Here is a 25,962-nt window from a genome sequence, read left to right on the forward strand (position 1 = left end):
ATTAAACATTGAATGGGGTCAAATTGACCCGAAAGGCAACAGGAGGGTTAAACATTCTGTTTAGGATGAAGATGTATTAATGTTCCATATGGAATAAAACTGCTAAATAACTGCTGAGTTGCAGCACCATTGTATAGAAGAATGTATAAATGTATAAATCCGTCTTGTCATAAATCTCTATGTTCTCACAAAATATACCGAGAATATCGGTAATATGTGATTAATCATGATTAATCCACAAAAACCTGTGATTAACCCGATTAAAATTTTTAATCGTTTCACAGCCCTAGTATTTACATATATATATGTATTTATATATGTATTTGTATATATATATATATATATATATGTGTGTGTGTGTGTGTTTACTGACATACATGCGCAGTGGCCTTAGTTACCTCAGCAGATGCCCAAACCACTATATTAAGTTTTCTCAACTTAACAATTTAAGTGGATTCCACTCTTTATTAATGAAATTGACATTTTGAGTTAGTTCAACTTTTTTCAAAGGCATTTGTTGACTCAACTTAAAAAAATGTGTTAGGACAACACATTTGAAGTTGGGCTTTTTAGAGTGTACATGACATCATTCAAGAAAGAAAATAGGCGGGAGCTGTTAGCTGGCTAACTAGCATGTTGACTGTTAGCTCAGAAGTTCACAAACAGTCCCCATGTCAGCGGGCTCCTAGATCCAAACATCGGACTATCTCATTACTAAACCATGCATCATTGACATTATAGGACTGTACAACACATCCAGACCGGCAGTTCCCCTCAGGAACAGTTGGACTGTGGTCTGCATGGATTCCATTCCATTTCATTTACCCCAACACAAAGAATGAAAGTCTTTTACAAGTCAACACATAATGACTGTGCACAATGGGGGATAACACTTAAATCACAAATCCTTCTTTCCTGCACGGCTTCCATTGTTATTGAAATACACATTCCTCAGAAGGTAAACTGAAGACCAGCAAATCAAAAGTTAGATTAGAGGTAGTTGAAAGAAATCCACGGCTCTAACAGACTCATTTGATAGACAGATGTATATAGCCTTTGCCGATCCAATGATTGCCTTCCCAGCTGATCTGCTACCCCCCCCCCCCCCCCCAGTTACTAAGTAATTCCTCAACCTTCACATATGCCCCAGCGCCTATTCAACCAATCATGCCTGAGTGGGATTACAAAAACCAAAAGGTCCCGAGCCCCGGAAAGAGAATCACTAAGAGAAAAATATCATCGGATCCTCCCCGCCGGGTCGATACGCCCAGGCGGCTCTGCGGTCCACTCGGCGCCCCTTGCACGGCCTCGGTAAGGCCCTGGCTCCGGGGACGCAGTTGATGGCTCGGATTATGTGCGCTGGGCACTAAAGAAGTGAGTCGAGGTATTGAATCAGTGCCAAGATCAATAGCTCATTACACGGCGCTGTCGAGGCCGGCCGCGAAAGGTGAGGCCGCCGATCCAACGGCGAGCGGGGGGGATTACCGGTGTGATTGTCAGGTACCTGGAGGGAGGCCAGACCCTGTTGACTTGAAGGTGTGGAGCTGGGCCAAACAAGGCTACAACTGAGCTTTCGGATTTCTCCGGGCACAAAAGGAGTTACACATAGCTCGATGAGGTGCGGTACAGTGAGACAGTAGGCTTGCGAAAGGAGATTCATATTCAGAGATTCAAAATCCCGAAAGGGTCCGATGGTAATACGGGTTTCTGCTGAACCTCATTCGTTTGATTCACTTCTTTCTCTGGCGTCTCCTTCTTGATGGGAGCTTAATAACACGCATGGACTTGTGAATTAAAGCTGTTATTACCACCAATAATCACTCTGCTGTTGTAGTTTGGCAGGACGGAGGTCATCGATAACACTCGGAATCCGGATTTCGTCCGGAAGTTCGTTCTGGATTTCTTCTTCGAGGAGAAACAAAATCTACGGTTTGATGTGTAAGTAGTCTTACAGCGTTTCTCCGCTCCATTTCAATTTAGGTACATTCAGCTGTGCTCTGGATTCATAGCAATCACAGGAAAATAGCAACGCCTGTGATTGCATTTGAATAATTTCTCTCTCTGAATAAGGTCTTCAGTTTGGTTGAAAGCAAATTTTGCCTGATCAGGTTAAGTGATGGGTCTAATCACCAGATTAGAACAAATGCTGGGATATCCAATCAGGAGAGGAGATTTCTTTTGAAAAATATGTCACTTGCCAAGGTTGCCTGATTGCCCAACTGATTAAATAAGTGTCTGTTATCCCTAATCAAAAGCAGGGAGAGATCACTTAAAGACCTCTGGAGCAATAATCAAGTAATCAAGGCTCTGACAAGTGTTTTTATTGCTCAGTGGGGTCTGGAAATGGAACCAGAACATTGTTTGTGATGACATTATTGTACTGGTGTTGTGTACATAATTTAAACCCCCGCCGCTTTGCCGGGTAATTTTTCTATTTTCAATCAAATGAAAAAAATCAGGAGACCTTCAAGAGACTTTCACATTTTCTTTTATTCTTGGTTCTTTTGATGCCCAAAACATTATTTCCCAATTTTGAGATTTTGTGCTATTTTACCTCCATAACTAGAAGAACACATCCAAACTTAGTGATAGATTTCTCCTAAATTCGCCACAAAATACATAACATTTCAGAAAATTATTTTAGTGATATCTATATGTTACACAATTCCAACCTTACTCTAGTGTTTTCAAAATGTATGGAAACAGTAAACATTTTGTAGAAAAGCAACATCACGCTGTAGTGGCCAAACGTAACCATGTGTGTATTACGTGAGGGAACTAAAAACGTAAACTGACATTAATAACGCCCGTTAAGAGATATCCACGCCGTGCCCTAATCGCCACAACGCCTGATTTGGTGTAAATGTGGCTGAAGCCAATCAGAGGCAGAGTAGGGTAGGTCATACCTTCACCATCATAGGAAAACAATATCGATCACCAGCTAGATAGAGTTTATTATTTGACTCTGCAGCGGTCTCTCCAAAGAGCATACTCAGGATTATATTTTAGGGTGGAATAGTCCTTTTCGCTCCGGAAGGTTCCTAATTCAGTGAAATGACTCTGAGGTTTTGAAACTTGCCGCCATGATAAGAGCTGTTTGACTTCTCTAAATGCTAAGGAAAGGTGCTTCAATGCTTCCTTCATTATCTCCTTTAGCATAGGAAACACTGGATCTTCCTTTTACGAAAGGATCGTAGATCGTTCCGCCCCACAATTCCTTGCGGTAGGCGACGTTTGAACTGAAGCATTATTCGGCCAAACTCAGATTGTGTAAACAACCGCTGCCATAACTTTGAAATACTTACAAAAACATACGGATTCTCACGTTGAGGTAATATAGCATTACTGCTAGTAGTAACTGCAATATAGTTGGCGAGCAATCGCTACAATATAGAGTTTTGACTTTAAAGAATTCTTGCTTCCGGAAGAAGACGGTTCTGACTCACATCATCTCTTGAAATGCAAACGTCTCAACTTCTTCCAATCTTACCGTCTTGTCTCACTATTTGTTTCCCTGCAGCTACAACGTGGACTCGAGAAGCTGCAACATCTCCAAACACGTAAGCACAGTTCATTCAACGTCTCCAGCGTCACTCTACGCTCATCTACAGTGAAGGACGATGATTTGCCATGAATGAATCTATTTGGTGTTTAAAGGGCCTGTATTGTAAATCCATCTTGTGACGAAGCTGTTTTTTCTTTTCTTCCCCCGAATCAACTCCTGTGGAGAGCAGAAGGTGAGTGGCACACCTGGCACAGACATGTGTAGAGGAATTAGTTTAATGTCCATGTACTTTAATGAGCTGGTTCCCCCCCATGCTAACAACTCATGAATTCATATGATGAAAAAAGAAGTTAAAGAAAATGAATGGGAACCTGTAACCGACTGAGCCCACTGCGGTGTCCTAGAGATGCGTTATGCAGTGCACCGTTAATTAAAGGATAGCCTCGCAAATTTTCAAGTTGATCTAAAATCATTAGTCAGGTATATGAATATCGAGACGTTTAAAACGTGCCGTGATTACTTGCTCAGTCCATCCAGCCAGGATATAAAGGAATCCCTTCTTAATGGGATTTCAATGGAATTTAACAAATGAAGAACATATATTTCAAAGTTAGTGTCTTTTTCATACTAAATTCCCTCTCGTTTTGTTTTCATTACACAAACAGGGGTCTCCTAGGTGAAAGTCCTGTGTTTGTTTTACCCATCCATCCTCAAACTCCCACCTGCATGAGTTTCTTTTCTCTAGCTTTATAAGCCACTAAAGTTGCATTGATAGTATATTAATGATGAAGATGGGTTTTCGTTGAGGGTAGCTGAAATCCCTTTAGTTCTGCCGAGTGAGGCGGAATAGTCTTCAAACGTGCATTCTTTCTACTGACCAGCAGGGGGCAACTCCTCCAGCTGCAAAAAATAAGTCAGATTGTATGGAATTCACTTGAATTATTACCTCATTAAATATTGTAAGCAGGTTATGGTCTCAATTTCTATAGTTTAAAGTCTTTATTTTGTAAATGATGGTCAATTTAGAGTCAAATAAACCATAAAGCAGGGTATGCTTAGGGCGGGCTTCCTGTGACAGCGTCTCTACCTCACTCCTCCTCTTCTTCTTAAATACAGTCTACGGTTGGGAGTAATTACCCTCCACCTCCAACACCATTGTGCCCGAGTACCAGGGGAGATGCCAGGAATAGTGCCATGCCACTTGTAATACAACCCATATTCGGCCCCTGAACATCAATTATCTGCCCAATGTTTTCTCAGTCAATTCCACTTTCCAAGCTACTATTGCTTCTGATTTTTTATGCCTCAGTTACAAATGACTGTAATCGGCCCTTCCCTCGCCGGCAAATGATTCTTGATTCTTGATAAGTTGATGCTTGATAACCTATTTAATCCTACTTTTTAAGACTTTAGAGAGTAGCCCCGCATTTAGTGAGCGCAGCTCTCTAGTGGGTCAATATGGTACTACAAGCTCTCTAGTGGGTCAATATGGTACTACAAACTCTCTAGTGGAGCAATATGGTACTACAAGCTCTCAAGAGGGGCAACATGGTACTACAAGCTCTCTAGTGGGGTAATATGGTACTACAAGCTCTCTAGTGGGGTAATATGGTACTACAAGCTCTCTAGTGGGTCAATATGGTACTACAAGCTCTCAAGAGGGGCAACATGGTAGTACAAGCTCTCTAGTGGGGCAACATGGTAGTACAAGCTCTCTAGTGGTGTAATACGGTACTACAAGCTCTCTAGTGGGGTAATATGGTACTACAAGCTCTCTAGTGGGGTAATATGGTACTACAAGCTCTGTAGTGGGGTAATATGGTACTACAAGCTCTCTAGTGGGGTAACATGGTACTACAAGCTCTGTAGTGGGTCAATATGGTACTACAAGCTCTGTAGTGGGCCAATATGGTACTACAAGCTCTGTAGTGGGTCAATATGGTACTACAAGCTCTCTAGTGGGGTAATATGGTACTACAAGCTCTCTAGTGGGTCAATATGGTACTACAAGCTCTGTAGTGGGGTAATATGGTACTACAAGCTCTCTAGTGGGTCAATATGGTACTACAAGCTCTGTAGTGGGTCAATATGGTACTACAAACTCTCTAGTGGGTCAATATGGTACTACAAGCTCTCTAGTGGGGTAATATGGTACTACAAGCTCTCTAGTGGGGTAATATGGTACTACAAGCTCTCTAGTGGGTCAATATGGTACTACAAGCTCTGTAGTGGGTCAATATGGTACTACAAACTCTCTAGTGGGTCAATATGGTACTACAAGCTCTCTAGTGGAGCAATATGGTACTACAAACTCTCTAGTGGGACAACATGGTACTACAAGATCTCTAGTGGGGCAATATGGTACTACAAGATCTCTAGTGGGGTAATATGGTACTACAAGATCTCTAGTGGGGTAATACGGTACTACAAGATCTCTAGTGGGGCAATATGGTACTACAAGATATCTAGTGGGGCAATATGGTACTACAAGATCTCTAGTGGGGCAATATGGTACTACAAGATCTCTAGTGGGGCAATATGGTACTACAAGCTCTCTAGTGGTGTAATATGGTACCACAAACTCTCTAGTGGGGGAATATGGTACTACAAGCTCTCTAGTGGGGTAGTATGGTACTACAAGCTCTCTAGTGGAGCAATATGGTACTACACGCTCTCTTGTGGGGTAATATGGTACTACAAGCTCTCTAGTTGGGTAGTATGGTACTACACTCTCTCTAGTGGGGTAGTATGGTACTACAAGCTCTCTAGTGGGGTAGTATGGTACTACACTCTCTCTAGTGGTGTAATATGGTACTACAAGCTCTCTAGTGGAGTAATATGGTACTACAAGCTCTCTAGTGGGGTAGTATGGTACTACACTCTCTCTAGTGGTGTAATATGGTACTACAAGCTCTCTAGTGGGGTAGTATGGTAGACTGTTTAGTTCTGGCTTTCAACACACATTGTACTGCCATTTTAGATGACGTAGCACCCTTTGTGACTCGCACTGTCCGCTCTGTGAATATCGCCCCTTGGGTAAATGATGACATCCGCATTCTCAGACGAAAGTGTCGAAAAACAGAGAGGCTCTGGAAATCTTCCAACCTTCAAGTACACCGCCTCTACCTTAAAGAGCTCATATCTGATTTTAATGAATTGGTTAAGAGCTTTAGGGCTGCTTATTTTTCTAAATTAATCATCTCTAGCAAACAAAATCCCAGAGTATTGTTCAGTACCATTAAGAAGTTAGTTAGCCCCCCTTCCTCATCTGTACCTATTGTTTCTAATGTAGACTGTAATCGTTTTCTTTTATTCTTTGTGAACAAAGTTACAGATATAAGGGCGAACATTACCCCCTCTCCCTCTCCCCTCCCTCCCTGCCCAGCCAGAAATTTCTCTTTGAGTAGTTTCTGTATTATCTCGAAGACGGAGCTAACAGACATAGTAAACTCTATGAAATCTTCCTCTAGCCCCCTAGATATTCTCCCTACTGCCATGCTAAAGGAGGTAATCAGTGTTGTTGGCCCCAGTTTAGGCATCATTATAAATAGGTCTTTAGTTTCTGGCGTAGTCCCAGCTTTTTTTAAGCAGGCGGTCGTTCAGCCCCTCCTTAAAAAGCCAAATCTGGACCCCTCCCAACTAAAAAATTACCGACCCATCTCTAAGCTGCCTTTTATCTCGAAGGTATTGGAGAAAGTTGTGGCAAACCAGCTCACCACGTTTTTGACTAACCATAACATCTTAGACAAATTTCAGTCTGGTTTCCGCAAAAAACACTCCACCGAAACCGCCCTCCTCAGAGTCTCAAATGACATTATGATGTCCTCTGACTCCGGCAAATGCTCTGTTTTGGTCCTGTTGGACCTTAGCGCAGCATTTGACACGGTAGACCACCGTATCCTGCTGGACAGGCTCAGGGAGTGGGTGGGCATATCTGGGAGCGTCCTAAATTGGTTCGCCTCATACCTTAAAGAGAGAAGTTTCTCGGTGGCCGTTGGCCCGTTTAGGTCTGACCTTTCCCCCCTCCCATGTGGTGTGCCACAAGGTTCCGTGCTGGCTCCAATCCTTTTCGCTCTATACATGCTCCCCCTGGGTGTCCTGATCAGCAAATTTAAGGACATTTCTTACCACTGTTATGCTGATGATATCCAGCTCCAGATTTCTTTCAAACCGGATAATTTGGAGAAACTCTGCATACTCCATGAGTGTCTATCTGCCATAGAGAGTTGGATGGCAAATAATTTCCTCCAATTAAATGCAGCTAAAACTGAGGTGCTAATTATAGCTGCTGACCACATCGCGTCCAAAGTGGCACACCACATGGGGTCCCTTAAGGGAAATGTACGTACCCATCTGAGAAACCTTGGTGTAATATTTGATCAGTCGATGCTTTTAGAAAAACATGTCATATCCCTCACCCGCTCATGTTTCTTCCACCTAAGAAATATAGCAAAACTCAGGTCCATTATATCCCATGCGGAACTAGAAATGTCTGTACATGCCTTTATTTCATCCAGACTAGACTACTGTAACTCATTGTTCACCTGCCTCAATAAATCATCCGTCAATAAATTAAAACTGGTCCAAAATGCCGCTGCCAGGCTGCTCACCAGGTCTAGGAGGTCTTGCCAAATCACCCCCATCCTTGCCACACTGCACTGGCTTCCAGTGCATCTCAGGATTAATTTTAAAGTTTTAGTAGTCACCCACAGAGCCATCCACGGTCAAGCCCCTGCTTATATCTGTGATCTCATTCAACCACACTCCTCTAGTCGGTCTCTGAGGTCATCCACCCAGGAACTTCTGCAGATACCCAGGACCAGACTTAAATCCAAAGGTGACCGAGCTTTTGGGGCGGTAGCCCCAAGGCTCTGGAATGCTCTCCCCCTGGCCCTGAAATCATTGCCCTCCGAGAGCATGTTTAAAAGTAATTTAAAGACTCTTTTGTTCAGGCAGGCGTTTGGACATTTATAGACATTTTCAGCGTCTGGTCCTTTTAATTGTTGCTCCCTGTGCGTGTTCTATGTTCTGATTTTAAATCGTAAATGATCTGTTTGATGTTATTTTTTTATTTTATTTTATTATTTTATTTCATTATTTTATTATTTTTATCTTACCTATTTTAAGGATGTGAAGCACTTTGTACATTCGTGTTGTGAAGGGTGCTATACAAATAAAGATTTACTTACTTACTTACTTACAAGCTCTCTAGTGGGGTAGTATGGTACTACACTCTCTCTAGTGGTGTAATATGGTGCTACAAGCTCTCTAGTGGAGTAATATGGTACTACACGCTCTCTTGTGGGGTAATATGGTACTACAAACTCGTTAAGATATGATGGTGAAGAAGCATTTTCAAATGTGTGTACATCTGGGTCCTGTCATCCAATTAACACTATCTCTTCTATCCCCCCCCCCCCCCCCCCCCGCCCGCCCTCGCCCAAGGACTTTCTGGGCCAGACCTTCTGTACCCTCGGAGAAATCATCGGCTCCACGGCCGGGCGGCTGGAGCGGACCCTCTCGTAAGTGCCCCGACGGCATCCTCGTTGAATCGTATTCATGAAAGGAATTATGCGCATGAATAATTTCTCGAGACGAGCTAAAGTGAGCACAATACAGGTCTCCCACTCTCGTTTTCATATTTATTGATGGCTGCGGTGGGAAAACAACGCGTGAGTCATCGCGCTAATGCACTGTGTATAGACACACCGCGTTGAAATGGCCTCATCCATTATGTTGGTACGGTCGGATCAGGCATCGCTGCACACCGAGCTCCCTGGGGGTCACTGAAGAAGTCGCTTTGAGTTTTTCATACGTCACGCAACGCCGGCTTGAGCCCACTACAGTATTTTATGGATATTGACAGAATCTGTTCATATTTTCTGCTCTCTTAAAGAGACAGCGCCCCTCTCTTAAAGAGACAGCGGCCCTCTCTTAAAGAGACAGCCCCCTCTCTTAAAGAGACAGCACACTCTTAAATAGACAGCGCCCCTCTCTTAAAGAGACAGCGCTTTCTTAAAGAGACAGACTCCTCTATTAAAGACAAAGCACTCTTTAAAAGAGACAGCGCCCCTCTCTTAAAGAGAGAGTGCTCTCTCTTCCAAAGGGTCAACAATAATAATAATAATCTCCACATAATAAAAGGAGATACAACATTGAATGGGGGCACAAACCCATACTGTTTATTGTATCTCTGCAATGTGGGATAACACTCTGTATTCTGAGGAGTGGAAATAACTCTGCGAGACAGAGAGATGGGAGGTCCCAGAAGGCAAAAAGCCAAATTCAAACCTGTTTAATTGCAAGGAGAGCATCGCCAGTGGAGCTCATCAGACGCAGTTCTTCACAGGAGTATCAGAAGCCGTGGCGGATACACAGCAGCACCAGTAGAAAGAACCTCTCTGTGATTGGTTGTCGGTTTCTCTTTATTCTCTTCGTATAGCTCTCTCTTCACTTAACCAAAGAACAGGGCCGACCGTGGCTCGGACGCTAGAGCGGGGTAGACCTTCAATCAGAGGATCGGGGGGGTTGATCCCCAGCTCCACTAGTCCATGTCGATGTGTGTCCTCGAGGGAAGACACTTCCCCCCCAAATTGCTCCCGCAGGATATCACTGCGTGGGTATGAAGGGTCAGTTAGAGTCCTGATCGGCAGCTGGCACCTTGTGGTGTGAAAGAGCTTCGAGTGGTCAGTGTACCAATGGCGATGGTAAGGTAATGATGAAGAGAGAAGGATCAGCGTGGAGCATCCCAGGTTCAGATGATCTCGGTACCGAAGGATTCATTGGGTTTTGACACCAGTATCTTCACGCTAGCTTTCAGACTGGTCCCACGACAGTAAATGAATCGCTAGCAGCTGGACTCGGTGGTGAGTCCCCCCCCCCCCCCCCCCCCCAGCAGCCAGCAGCCACTAGTCACATGTTCTAGAGAGTTTATCGTTCTCAGACAGACCGGACAATCTTCCCGAGGTTATGGTCCGACGGCCCAAATGCCACAGAGCTGGGCGAGCACAGGGCCGGAGAGAGAGAGAGAGAGAGAAAGAGAGAGAGACGGTGGGTGGGGTGATCAAGTATTTGACAGTTTTTTCAACACTGGATTGCGAATGTAAAGTAAATGTGATGATGATACCCAACAGTTGCAAACAATAGATTTAACCCCTCCCCCCCCCCTCCCTTTCTCTACACCAGTGGTCCCCAAACTACGGCCCGCGGGCCGGATATGGCCCGCCTCCCCATTTGGACCGGCCCCCTGAACAATACCAGAGACGCGTTCCGATTTTTTTTTTTTTTCACCTGGCCCGCTGCCGTTGAGATTGCAGTGAGACGCGGAGAAAATGTGGAGTGGTGCTCCTCGCAATAGAACATCTTTGATGGGACGTGTCGCGTATCGGCCAATCAGCGTTCAGATGTCCACAGCGTTTGGGAAGTTAGGTTAGCTTGAATGTGAGTCCGCTACATCTGCTCCTGTCACGCTGCACGGTGTAGCGATACTAACAAAGTACCGTACGTTAAAAACGATGTGATTTAGCATACTTTTAGTATCGATACTTCATTAAAAGAGCGATCAGAGCGCACGCGCTGCTCCGCTCCGTTAAATGCTGTCTGCACGCGCAGCACTCACAGCGAGTGGCGCGCGCATCGCTCAGCCGTGATGCGCGCGCACAGGTGAGCACACTCTCACTAGCACTCCAGCAGACAAGGCAAACGTTATGTGGCCCTCTTAGGAAAAAGTTTGGAGACCCCTCCTCTACACCTTAAAAAAAATATTGTGGCAGCTGTGGGGGTGGGGTCTGAAATTAGCATCAGCTGCCGGGTGAATGCCAATCAGCCAGATCAGCTAGCTGATTACCAACCAGCCAGCAGCCGAGGCCAATTACACACCCCACCCCCACAGCTGCCACAAATATATATATATATATATATATATAGACACAAACTGAATGGACTTTTAAAGACTTGGACAATTACTCATCCAGCCTGGAAAAGATTCCAGGCGATTATTCATCTTTGCACCGTTTCCGTTAATGTGGATTCACCTTGAGAGGAAGGAGAGAAACAAAGAGACGGGTCACACACAACAAGACCTCTACGTCTGAACAGTATTTCCATACTAACTCACTCTGTGGTGATTAATGGTGGACGATGGAGCGCCGATTGATTCGTCAAGCGAGCGTCGGGGAGGAGAAAATACCGGCGACATTTGAATGAAACAAGTGAACGAGCGAGTCGAACATTTTTAAAAGTATGTGCGTCAGCTTTTTAAATTGTTTAATTTTAAATGAACAAGTACGTGCTTTTCCAGCCATCGTCTCCAGGTTGGCATTGCAGGAAATCACTTATTGCACGACCGTGAAACTTATAATCTCAGCTCCGTGACTCGGAGCTTGTTAAGCTCCGAGTCACGGAGCTTGTTAAGCCTCCCCGAAGGACTCGCTCTCTGATATTTCGGTGGGTTCAGCTCCAGCTTAAAGATGACATGTCGTCCTCTCGTGGGTAAACAAACACGGGGCTCGTGAGCCGCTGAACGTTTCCTCCGTGCTAACTAGTGCCGTTCGGCGGCGTTGCACGAAGCATGCACACGGTGTTCATTTGATCCTTTTCATTCAGAGAGGAATATTGAAAATTAAAATTACAACTGCGCTGAATGCCGTGTGCCGTGATGAAAGGACCGATTTGAAACTCGAGCTTCAAATTGACCTTTCAGAAACACGTTGATCTTCTGTTTTGCAACTTTTATTTCATAAGTTCCCGGTTAAAAAAGCATGCATTGTTTTATTTTCAGCCTGCACCTGCACTTCACACGCCCCTCTCTTAAAGAGACAGCGCCCCTCTCTTAAAGAGACATCCTCCTCTCTTAAAGACACAGCGCCCCTCTCTTAAAGAGACAACGCTCTCTTAAAGAGACAGCGCTTTCTTAAAGAGACATCCTCCTCTCTTAAAGACACAGCGCCCCTCTTAAAGAGACAACGCTCTCTTAAAGAGACAGCGCTCCTCTCTTAAAGAGACATCATCCTCTCTTAAAGAGACAGCGCCCCTCTCTTAAAGAGACAGCAGCCTCCTCTTAAAGAGAGAGCGCCCCTCTCTTAAAGACACAGCACTCTTTTAAAGAGGCAGCACCCCTCTTTTAAAGAGACAGTGCTCTCTCTTCCAAAGGGTCAACAAGCACCTTCCTCTCTTCACAGTTAGTATGTGCACAGGTGATCAACATTCTCAAACACAGGAACAACACATGAATGAAACTTAAAAACACATTTAAAGTAAATTATAAAAAGATGGACACGGTTGTATTACATCGGTAAGATGTATGACAACTTATTTCAGCGTGCTACACTGGCATTTTATTTCCCATAACAACCGACAACATTTATATTTTTCTCTCTTTTATTTGTTTGTCATCGCAAATGTTTAAAAAAATAACCGTGACAAAAATACCTGCTGGCCTCAATTCCCTTTTAAAAGACAACACTTTGAGTTAAAACAGCCCAAACAAGGCACAGCTGTCCCTAATGATCCATCGATACACACCGTGGGTCCATGGCTTCGTCCTTAAAACACACACACACACACACACAAACACACAACACAAACAACGCAGTTTGGCTCTCAAATGGCCTCTAAGATTCAGCGAGAAGATAAAAAGTAGAGCAACCGAAAGGAACGGCAACACGAGAAGTGTTTCTGGAGGAACATGTACTTATAAAAAAATAGGAAAGAGTTAAACGACACAGTGAGAACCCGACTGAGCCAAATCACCATCCCCCCCGTACGGACAGTGTCTCTGATGGCCCGCCTGCAGGGAATAGAGGGACGTCTGGAGCTTCTGATAGATCAGACACAGCAAAGACCAGGGTTGGGGTGGGGGGGGGGGGGGGGAGAAACTAGGGAGGATGAAAGGAGAGAATGGAGAGGTAAAGGGGTGACACAAAGCAACAATGGGGGTGTACGCGGAAAAGGTGAGTGACAACTCGTCAGACAAAAGGAGAAAGAGAGAGGGAGGATGGAGACGGAAGAACGGCAACTTAATTCTGCAAAGAAGGCCAAAGGAGTATGTGAAGATGGAGAAGGGAGGGGGAGCGGGAGGGGGAGAGGGAGGGGAGATAGATGGAGGACGATAGATGCAGAGTAGGAGACGTTTCCTGAGAGAGAGCGAAGTAGACGGATGTGTGTCTACTTCCCAAACTGCAGAGTCCTCGCTCTACGCAGTGTGTGTTTGTGTGTGTGTGTTTGTGTGTGTGTGTAAGCTTGGACAAAGGCAATACATGCCCTGTGTGTGTGTATGTATATATAAATATATTTGCATATATACATATGTATATATACATACATATATGTGTGTATATATAGATGTGTGTGGATATATTTATATATATTCATATATATATATAAATAGATATAAATAGATTGGATTATTATATGTATAAATATATGGTTGTATATATATGTATTTATATATATTTATACTGTATATGTATTTATATATATATTATACTGTATATGTATTTATATATATATATAAATATATATATATAAATGAATTGGATTATTGATTTTTCCTTGTGCTATTGCTGTCTTCACACACGGATTCCCAAACACACGTCTGTCCCTGGAAGCCTCCTCGTGTTGGCAGGTGTGTTGTTGCTTTTATAGGTCAACAGTTTTAGAAACGGGCTTCATGCTGCGTGGCGAACTGAGCACTCCATTCCACTTACCTGCATGTTGCCAAGGCAACCAAGGGAGGTGAGGTGAGGAGGAGGGGGAGGGGGGGGGGGGTCTATTAACCGAGGCGGTAAAAAAGTATAACAATGATCTAAAACTACGTATTTGAAAAAAGGGAAAAGATGGTGGAGCTTCTGCGGGATGTATTATATGGGAGCCCGTACGATCACAAAGCGAAGGTATTTATGGACATGAATTGATTTTTTTCATCGAGTGAGGGATAACCTGTTATACACACAGACACGTGGATATATACATATATTTATATATATATATACATATATATACATATATATATATTTAAATATACTGGATGTGTATATTTATATATATATTTATATATATACATATCTATATATATATATATATTTATATATACATATTTATATATATAAATATATATTTATATATGTATATATATTAGGGCTGTGAAACTATTACAATTTTTAATCGGGTTAATCACAGGTTTTTGTGGATTAATCATGATTAATCACATATTACCGATATTCTCGGTATATTTTGTGAGAACATAGAGATTTATGACAAAAGACGGATATATACATTTATACATTCTTCTATACAATGGTGCTGCAACTCAGCAGTTATTTAGCAGTTTTCTTCCATATGGAACATTAATACATCTTCATCCTAAACAGAATGTTTAACCCTCCTGTTACCTTTCGGGTCAATTTGACCCCATTCAATGTATAATGGCAGTGTTCTTTGGGGTCAATTTGACCCCAGGCTGTTTTTCACTGTGTCAAACATATAAGAAATATCAACTTTTTTATTTATTTAAAGGGCTATTTCGGTAGTCAACAAACAAACATAAAGTACCTCACACTTAAACTTGGGAAGCAATATTAATTCTAATAATTTTCTGGAGGTTTTAATTGCTGGGGTCAAATTGACCCCGAGGGTAAAATATGTTAGTAAATGTAAAGGTAACAGGAGGGTTAAACAGAACATGTTTCTCTTGTTTGTCAACCATTAACTCCACCATGATACAATCTAAAGGCCTCTAGTCTTCCTCTAGCAGCTGCTGAGGCAAACTGACTGTGTGGGTTTTCTTCATGAACTGGGCCGTGATGAAAGGGACGGCGGGCACACCGCTGCATAACTGTAACCTCATCGGTCCGGACACGTGGACAGATTGACAAGTGACTTTTTTTTGCTCGGTCCCGATGCGCGCACGGAGCTCTGTGGCGGCGAGACGGAGATCGATAAGTGTTAACGCAACGCGAAGAGACAGAAATGACATGCTGCTGTGGAGATACGATGAACAACAGACGTTTAGTTTAATAAAAGAACAAAGACGTGCTCTAGAGAACATGTCAGGGGGGCGGGCCAATCTCTTTAATGTCATGCGATCTACCGACACTACGCCGCGATCGACTGGCAGGTCGCGATCGACGTGTTGAGACCCTGATCTACAGGAAGTAAAAGTCGTAACAAGGTTTCCGTAGGTGAACCTGCGGAAGGATCATCACCGATGAACAGACCGTCTGCATGAGAGCGGACAGAGTTCAGATTGAAGTGGTGTATTGGAAGCTCATTTTGCAAGTGACTTTTTTTTCGTCCCGACGACCAACAACAGACGGATTGGAAGCTCATTCTGCGCATGCGTTAAATGCGTTAAAAAAAAAAAACTAGTTAAACCTGTAATTGAATTAACTGAGTTAACGCGTTATTTTTCACAGCACTAATATATATACATATATATATAAATATATATATGTATATATATAAATATATATATATTTATATATAGATATGTATATATATAAATATATATACAATGTATGAATCAGGGGCGTTTGTAGGATTCAAAGAAAGGGGGGGCTAAGCCCCAAGGGGAGAGGCATTTTAGGATATGTCTCTGCAATTGTTTTGGGGGGTGGCCCCGGATAGCCGTTGTTTCTGACAGTTCATAGATTGGTTCAATTAGAAAGAGTGTGCTTTTGCTGAAGCCCTCCCTAAAATAGGCCTAACGACGCCCCTGGTATGAATGAATCTCTACGCAGTTGAAGGCATAGCAGTTCTGAGCACGAACTAAAAAGCGAACAAAGCAACAGACAAATCACCCGTTTGTAAATGCAATCTGAGAAAGAAAAATAGATCCGAGGCCGATCCGTTAACAAACCCACATGTTGCCTCGCGGCCCAGATGTAGATTGATGAGGTGGCCGGCGGCGGGCAGAGTGAGGACGATGGTGTTGCTGACGGTGATAACCGGCCTGTGTCGTGAAATTACACCTGGGCTTGTGTCAGAGGGCAGTTGGTGGGTAATTGGGGGTTCAGTTGGATAGATGCTGGCTGCTCTGTGTGGCTGATGGACACAAAAGACCAGCACACACACACACACACACACACACACACACACACACATACACTACCGTTCAAAAGTTTGGGGTCACTTAGAAATGTCTTTATTTTTCAAAGAAAAGCACTGTTTTTTCAATAAAGATGACATTAATCAAAAATACACACTATACATTGTTAATGTGGTAAATGACTATTCTAGGTGGAAACGTCTGGTTTCTAATGAAATATCTCCAGAGGTGTATAGAGGCCCATTTCCATCAACTATCACTCCAGTGTTCTAATGGTACATTGTGTTTGGTAATCGCCTTAGAAGACTAATGTCTGATTAGAAAACCCTTGTGCAATTATGTTAGCACAGCTGAAAACAGTTATGCTGGTGATATAAGCTATACAACTGGCCTTCCTTTGAGCTTGAAGTTTGAAGAACAAAATTAATACTTCAAATATTAATCATTATTTCTAACCTTGTCAATGTCTTGACTATATTTTCTATTCAATTTTCAATTCATTTGATAAATAAAAGTGAGTTTTTATGGAAGACACGAAAATGTCTGGATGACCCCAAACTTTTGAACGGTAGTGTATATAGTCCCCAAAATAAGAGATGTAGTGCTCTGAGATGTAGCAGACGAACGCGGTGACAGACAGCAGGCCGGTGTTGTGCTGCAGGGCTGGACCAGTCATCTCTTCCTGTTGCGACACTCTTGCGATAAAAACAGACAGGTGGGAACACATTGTTCAAAAAGTATCTCCAGGCTGTATTTAGCCATGCGTGAGGTCAGGGACTTGAGGTGTCCACTCTGTTGTGTGATATAAATAACTGTGGCTGAAGAAGGCTGTTGTTGGCAATGTTGCAAACCAAGGACAGCATTGTTGTTTTTAGCCATGGTGGCTCGGTTCTAAGGATGTCTATGTCTATCTGTCCGGAGGTCCATCCACCACTGTGGCCCAGACCATTGGTTGGTATCATTAGAAGGTGGTAGTTATTCTCATGGTGGCAAGACGATGACTTTGGCGATCTTCTGACTTCCTGTAGCCAGCAAAAAATAAATAAATCCCGACATTCAGACACTCCCCAGAAAATGAATCCTCCCGACATTAATCGGCATGGACCACGATCCAGAAGGGGAAGGGGGGGGGCAAGAGGGGCGGGGGCATCAACAGGGCCATGACAGGAGGCCGGCTCACCAGGCAGAAGGTATCAGATACAGTCAGAGAGAAGAGGGGATAGGTGCTCAGTGTTTCCTAAAACACCCCTATGACCCTAAGAGACATGAAGTCACAAAGACTCCGGGAAGAAGTAGATTTAGTAATGTGTGACAGAGAGATGTAAATTCATCCATAAGGCGAGAGAGAAGAGGAGAGAGGTGCTCAGTGTATCCTAAATGTCCATAGGGAGAGAGAGAAGAAGAAATAGGTGCTCATTGTATCCTAAATCGTCTTATGACCCTAAGAGACATGAAGTCAGAAAGACTCCGGGAGGAAGTAGAGTTGGAGAGATGACAATTCATACATAAGGAGAGAGAGAAGAGGAGATAGGTGCTCAGTGTATCCTAGAGGAGATAGGAGCTCAGTGTATCCTAGAGGAGATAGGAGGAGATAGGAGCTCAGTGTATCCTAGAGGAGAGAGGTGCTCAGTGTATCCTAGAGGAGATAGGAGCTCAGTGTATCCTAGAGGAGATAGGTGCTCAGTGTATCCTAGAGGAGATAGGAGCTCAGTGTATCCTAGAGGAGAGAGGTGCTCAGTGTATCCTAGAGGAGATATGAGCTCAGTGTATCCTAGAGGAGAGGTGCTCAGTGTATCCTAGAGGAGAGAGGTGCTCAGTGTATCCTAGAGGAGATAGGTGCTCAGTGTATCCTAGAGGAGAGAGGTGCTCAGTGTATCCTAGAGGAGATAGGTGGAGGAGGAGCTTGATACCTGAAGGCTCTGTCTCCATCCTACTTGTTAAGACTCTCGGAACCTCAAGTATGAATGAGTTCTCTCCGGTTTTGTTTTCCCTGTATTTCTCCGTCTTACCATTTCTTTGCCAGCTGCTGTTGTGTCCTTCATCAGCCGACAGATATCTGCTCGAGAAGCTAGTTGGCCGATCTACTGATCTTTAAAGGTCATGGATTTCATGGTCACCAATTAACATTTACCGTATGTTTAAATTAGAATGAAGTTGTGTTCCGTCCCAGGAGGCTTACCGGACACCCACTAAAAGACGCAATTTGGGTTTATTTAGTGACATTGAGAGTTTGGAACTTTAGTAAAAGTCGTGATAAATCTCTCGATCTCTATCGGCCTCTTTCCTTCACACAGACACACCGTTGTCGTCATTGTTCGACACCTGTGATCCGCGTCCTGTGGAAGCGTCACCTGCCATCTGGTATGGCGGTTCAAGTCTCACCTGTATGGCTCTGCTGTGACAGGCAGGATGACTAAACACGTCTGCTCTTCTTCTCCAGGGAACTGTAAAGTTTATCAAGCTGGAAGTCAAATATATGACATCATCTTGCCCGTGGTGCAAATGCGATCACAATATAGGTATCTTTGGCACCTTCTTGGAGTTCAAGTCTCTGCAAATATCACCCGTAACCAGTGGGTTTCGCAGTGTGTGTGACAATGTGTAAAGAATATGTTCGCAAAAGGAAAGTATTTCATTCTTTTTGCCACTTCCAAGGTCTCAAAAAGAGACACAGCAGATGAATCAGCGCAAGACTTACAAATGTGTCTCTTCCGACTGGCAAGAATTATCTGTTACTTTATCTTGCAATGTTTGCGATCGGCTCAGAGCTCGTTTCATGGTTGCCAGGTTTGAGCATTTTGGAAAATAATACAAACAACATTGTTTGGCAAGTAATCTGTTAGCAACGCCATGTGTTGCGACAACAAAGGATACGGAGTCACGAGAGAGTTTTACATAAGATTACGTCAGAAAAACATATTGAGAGGCAACTTTCGTACTTGGCAGTTGGATCGAAATGATTCATTACGATAAAATATTATCTTTAGACTGTTGTACTTTTCCCTATATCTGCAATTACAAGTGTCAAATGAAAGAGACTTAAATACAATGTATATCAAAATAATGGTGACGATGGAAAGCACTAAAAACATTCCAGAAGCTGGGCACCTGTTTTTCAGCCGCCACATTTATACATTTATTTTGAGTTTTATAGCCTTAAAACACTATAATCTAGAGGTGGTAATCGATGCCTTTACGCCTTCATCGAATGACAACTTTGCATTTCTTCTGACGTTCTTGGTTTCTTATGAAAGCAGGTCCCAGCTGCTGTCGTTGACGTTCAGTTGTCTGTACAGACTTCATCATCAGCTCGGCAGCTTGGTAATTTCTGCTGGTCAGCATGGTGTTGATACGCCGCGATTAAATAAAGAGTAAATAAACAATAAAGAGGCCGGTACGCCAACGCACGGCAGTCCATGAACCTATCGAAAGGCAGGTGTGAATGACCAATGAACAGGTTCATCCTCATGACCAATGAACAGGTTCATCCTCATGACCAATGAACAGGTTCATCCTCATGACCAATGAACAGGTTCATCCACATGACCAATGAACAGGTTCATACACATGACCAATGAACAGGGTTCATACACATGACCAATGAACAGGTTCATCCACATGACCAATGAACAGGTTCATCTACATGACCAATGAACAGGTTCATCCTCATGACCAATGAACAGGTTCATCCACATGACCAATGAACAGGTTCATCCTCATGATCAATGAACAGGTTCATCCTCATGACCAATGAACAGGTTCATCCACATGACCAATGAACAGGTTCATCCACATGACCAATGAACAGGTTCATCTACATGACCAATGAACAGGTTCATCCTCATGACCAATGAACAGGTTCATCCACATGACCAATGAACAGGTTCATCCTCATGATCAATGAACAGGTTCATCCTCATGACCAATGAACAGGTTCATCCTCATGACCAATGAACAGGTTCATACACATGACCAATGAACAGGTTCATCCTCATGACCAATGAACAGGTTCATACACATGACCAATGAACAGGGTTCATCCTCATGATCAATGAACAGGTTCATCCTCATGATCAATGAACAGGTTCATCCACATGACCAATGAACAGGTTCATCCTCATGACCAATGAACAGGTTCATCCACATGACCAATGAACAGGTTCATCCACATGACCAATGAACAGGTTCATCCACATGACCAATGAACAGGTTCATCCTCATGATCAATGAACAGGTTCATCCTCATGACCAATGAACAGGTTCATCCTCATGACCAATGAACAGGTTCATACACATGACCAATGAACAGGTTCATCCTCATGACCAATGAACAGGTTCATCCACATGACCAATGAACAGGTTCATACACATGACCAATGAACAGGGTTCATCCTCATGATCAATGAACAGGTTCATCCTCATGATCAATGAACAGGTTCATCCACATGACCAATGAACAGGTTCATCCTCATGACCAATGAACAGGTTCATCCACATGGCCAATGAACAGGTTCATCCACATGACCAATGAACAGGTTCATCCACATGACCAATGAACAGGGTTCATACACATGACCAATGAACAGGTTCATCCTCATGACCAATGAACAGGTTCATCCTCATGACCAATGAACAGGTTCATCCACATGACCAATGAACAGGTTCATCACATGTCGACCAATGGGTGTCCAGGACTTTAAACCAAATTCCCATGACCAAACATTTTGTGAAATCTCGGTGTAAACATGAACAAGTGATAAAATGTCGTATTTAAACTAACAAAGACGATTCCAAAGCAGACAGTATAAAACCTTACATGACACAAATAAATGAGACAAGAATTTTATTAAAAGAATAATCATTCTACAGGTGGCGTGAGCAAGAGAATCCATCGATTTATGAAAACTATGTCACAAAAGATGGCCGAGAGACTTTATTTCCTCTCCCGTCTCTTTCCTCCGTGTCCTTGAAATCAATTCCACTTACACGGTGGCTTTTTATTTATTTTTCCTCTCCCTCTCAGCCTGTCAGTCATCTTTCTCCATATTTTGTGTCAGAGCTAAATCAGCCGGTGCCAAAGGATCCCGCGGTGGGACTATTATTCCAGGTTAGCGGATGACGGCTCTGCCCTCCCGGGTTTTGCCTCGGGCCCCTCCACACTTTTCTAAAAAAAAAGTTGACTTTGGGCACGAAGCGACACAAGAAGGCAGACGAAAACAAGACGGAAAGACTCCACGAAAAGCACAGAGAGGGCCGCTGTGAAGGAGAATAATTACGTGTAATGAAAATTGCAAAAAGCGGAGGACTCTTATTCCATCTTGTGCTCTCATCCTCGTGACATGATTCAAATCAAGCTGAACTACATTACAAATCAACACGGAGACGGCGTGCTACTCAGACAGATTTGCTCATGTGCATTCATGTACGATGTTTGCATATGTGTTTAAGAAGGAAGAGGTCTCTAGATATCAAGGACAAAAACACCTTGTGAGCAATTTGACTCGGGCGTCACCGGAGCTGTCAGATGTGGAAACACATGGATATCTCACAATCTTCTTTTTTATAAAAGCACACATGGTTTTAGTTTTGATGGCAGATGTTGAGCCCACTGACTTAAAACCAAATGGTGATGGAAAGCACGACAGTTCAGCAACACAAACGACCGTCTTCAGACCAAAGTCAGCTCAAAGACCTCGTCCACATTGTCCCACTAGTCAGCCATGACTTTGAGAGTCCTTCAGATAACACGGGGCTATGCCTTCTGGACTATTAACATAACAAATTCTGCCCAGCTGGCAGTTGCATTTCCATAGTTGACTGTCCATAATGTTCAGGCTCAGATTTTCATTACAGGCTCAGTGGCAAAAACCAGCACGTCATATGGACATTCAACGACGGTGCTCAATGGCCTCAATGCGATCACATTGCCGTCTACATCTCTGGGGAGCTTAAGACTACGGAGCACGTATTACAGTGTATTTATTTACTGGCTATCAGTAAAACATATACTGGAATAGCAATACAATTGAGTTGGGGTTTAGAAGTTAAAGGAATTTAAATCCCGGAAACGTGAAGCTTCCAGATGGGATTATAGTTAAGGACTTTAAAGCTTTGTTTTCCTCTTGTTTTCCTGCCTACTAACCAAAGTAGTCAAAGTATGCGTGATTAGCTGACCTCACGGCAGGATTCACCAACATAACAGCCACTGGGATGAATGTGAAGAGTTGTTGGTGCTACATTAACACGAAAACTGCAGTTAGCATTGAGATACTTGGTTAAATATAGTAAAACAATGTTCACAATGTAATACAATCCAAGTGGAACTGCATAAAGCATTACTTACCTGACTGACTAAAAGTCAGTTGTTAAACTTATTTTCAGACTGACTCTTTTTAATTGAATGTTAAATGCAATACTTAGCTTAATGGTTGTCTGGAGCTTTGATGGGAATGTGTAGCTTACAAATCTTCACGAACTATACGAATTATACAACTGTCATTCATCCCACCCTCATAGGGTGGACCCCCTGGCTAAGCCCCTCCCTCTGCTGCTACTCCATGACTGTTTAGAGGTACTCTGCCATTGAGCCCAAAATGTCACTAACTGCACTTCTTGAAGAATATTTTTTGGAAATAACTAAAAAGCACTATATATATATATATATATATATATATATATATATATATATATATCTGGCTCTCCACAGGCTAACCATGTCATCTAGATTGACTGGTCATTTTCTTGGCCTTACAGCTGTGTGTGGATGTCAAACTGATTCAACAATGAAATTAAAGAACAACACTGTTCCTGTGAAGGCGTGTAGGTCTTTATTCACTGTTAAAATCAGAAAAATCAACCTTCAGTACCTAGCGTGGCGTAGAAGTGTTAACTGATGTAGATCTACAGGTTTTTAAGGTACGCTTTAGAAAACTAGTATCATTATTATACAATGTTCAACCACGACATTGGCTCCAGTGCTCAGATGTCGGAGCCTGGCACCAGCACATGAAAGCACCACATAACAAGCGTTCTAGTGCTAAGTTTCTATTTCCTTTCCCAGCCTCGCCTCATGGAAACCCATCTAATATATTTATATTATTGTCACGTATAAACGTTGAAGGAAGCTGTGTTCTGTTCGGTGTGGAACAGTTGCTAGCATCAAAGGCAAAGGCTGCCTCCCCCATCAGTCGCCTGTCTGTCAAGCCTCTTGTTTCCCTCTCACCCCCTTTACCCTCTTGCTGCTTCATCTCGTTAACCTCATCTTGTGATTCAGGAAGCTGTGATGAGGCGGCAGCAAGGCTTAGCCCGACTGTCACAAAGTTACCCCCTCGTTTTCATTCTCTCGCTCCCAATCCGTCGCTCCTTTCCTGTTTCCACTCAGTCTATTCTTTAAGACATCCACTCTATTTCTTTTCTGTCCAATTCCTCACACCTTTTGTCTCGGTCCAATGAATTGTTCTTTCGTGGCAGTCACTTCCGTCTCGAGACAATTACAATAAATGTGAGTTTAAATGGCGAGGGAAACAAAAGAAGGAACAAAAAACTTTTCAGCCTTTACAAACTTTAACTTTAAAGACATTGGAAGATATGGAGATGTTTTTCTTCTTCTTGGGTGTGAGTCATTCCTCTGATTTGGAACATTAGGAATACTGAATATTACCCACCAAAATGATATAGTCTAATAAGCAGTTAAAATGGGTAGTTCTACATATAAAAACATAATAATCACACCAACAGCTACTATAAAAATGATTCAAGCTTCAACCCATCCCTTTATTACATCACACATTTTACAAGATTGTATCCTGCTCAATAAAGCCAATTGATTTGATTAAAACCAAATTCTTTCCTTAGTTTTTTATTAAACCTCCATTATCGGTGCAACTCGGCCTGAATCCCGGGAGTAAATATGTAAATGCCTTATTTGTTTCCTTTTTATGTATCATTAAAACTACCTGGAGTTTTTGTACACGGAGATTTGTTTTCGCAAAGCCTCGAGTGAGTGACGCAAATAAACGGCAACGATACCGCGGCGAGAATAACTCCAGAGAGAAGGCGGGGCTTATATGTAGATACGAACAACAGACACATTACAGAGAATCTTTGATACTTTTAGATATTAATTTCCATCATTTATCACGGCTGAAAACACAACTATTGCTGCTTTGTACACGTTTCGGAAGTTGCAGATACATCGGGGAAGAAAAAACCAACGCCATTGTGCATCACATTACAAACATGAGAGTGGAAGTCTAAAATAAAACTGGCATTCTCTCTCCTGACCACGAGGGGGCGACTCCTCTGGTTGTATAGAAGTCTATGCTTTATGTGTTAAAGCTGCATTATCTCTCCTGACCACCAGGGGGCGACTCCACTGGTTGTATATAAGTCTATGCTTCATGTGTTGAAGCTGCATTATCTCTCCTGACCACCAGGGGGTGACTCCTCTGGTTGTATATAAGTCTATGCTTCATGTGGTAAAGCTGCATTCTATCTACTGACCACCAGGGGGTGACTCCTCTGGTTGTATATAAGTCTATGCTTCATGTGGTAAAGCTGCATTCTATCTACTGACCACCAGGGGGCGACTCCTCTGGTTGTATAGAAGTCTATGCTTCCCGGATAGTGACGGCAAACTTGAGGCTTCAAATCCTTCAGTCCACAAGCGATGACTACATCTGCTACTTGTATACATTCGATGGTTTAACATCATGCAATGGTCTAAATACGACAATCCGCATGCTGGGCGGTCAACGATTTCCATTCCGGGCTCGTAGCTATGAATGACATCGGCTCACTAGTTGTATAATTCATGTCATGCTTTCTCTCTGTCTCTGCTCTCGCCCTCAGTGGGATTCCAGGGAAGAAGTGTGGAGTCATTATCTTTGCTGCAGAGGAGCTCAGTAACTGCAGGGTCAGTACAAACACACACACACACACACAAAGTTAAAATTAAGTTATGTATACTGTATATGTTTGTGTATTTGTTTTTGGTAATATTTGTATAACAGATTAAAAATATATATTGATCACATCAAAGTTAAATTATCCAAGTAGTTTTGTTAAATGATAGAGGTGTCCTCTTAGATTGGTAGATATCACTCAAGGATTTAGGTCAGGTGTGTGTGTGTGTGTGTGTGTGTGCGAATGGACTGGTACATATATCTTTATGGGGACCAATTAGAGGCTTAGACCTTAAAGATTACGACATTTTATGGAAGGACCATCAAAGGCCTGTTGGAGGATTCAAACCACGTTTTAAGGTCACTTCCATGGTTAGGGTAAAGGTTGAGGTCAGCTGTGGTGTTAAGGTTAGGGTAATTGACCAGGTAGCGCATGTTGTCAACGATGGTCCTCACAAAGTTAGATGAACAAGGTTGTGTGTGTGCGCTCAAGAGACCATGATGTGAAC

The 25,962-nt window shown here is 42.9% G+C and overlaps 1 protein-coding gene across 2 annotated transcripts in view; it reads left to right on the top strand.

Moving 5' to 3' along the window:
- The window catches only part of LOC130199818 (copine-9-like), a 76,040-nt gene that overhangs the window by 28,156 nt on the left and 21,922 nt on the right, over positions 1-25,962 (top strand). The window contains exons 4-7 of one of the 2 annotated variants that reach the window (XM_056423616.1): positions 1,835-1,938; positions 3,521-3,599; positions 8,951-9,027; positions 25,401-25,464. In XM_056423616.1, coding sequence (XP_056279591.1) covers positions 1,835-1,938; positions 3,521-3,599; positions 8,951-9,027; positions 25,401-25,464 — 324 coding nt within the window. Of the gene's footprint in view, positions 1-1,834; positions 1,939-3,520; positions 3,600-8,946; positions 9,028-25,400; positions 25,465-25,962 lie in introns of both variants that reach the window. The other variant, XM_056423615.1, reaches the window with a different exon arrangement.

This window comes from Pseudoliparis swirei, chromosome 9 (genome assembly GCF_029220125.1).
Source record: "Pseudoliparis swirei isolate HS2019 ecotype Mariana Trench chromosome 9, NWPU_hadal_v1, whole genome shotgun sequence".
NCBI classification, from domain to species: Eukaryota; Metazoa; Chordata; class Actinopteri; order Perciformes; family Liparidae; genus Pseudoliparis; species Pseudoliparis swirei.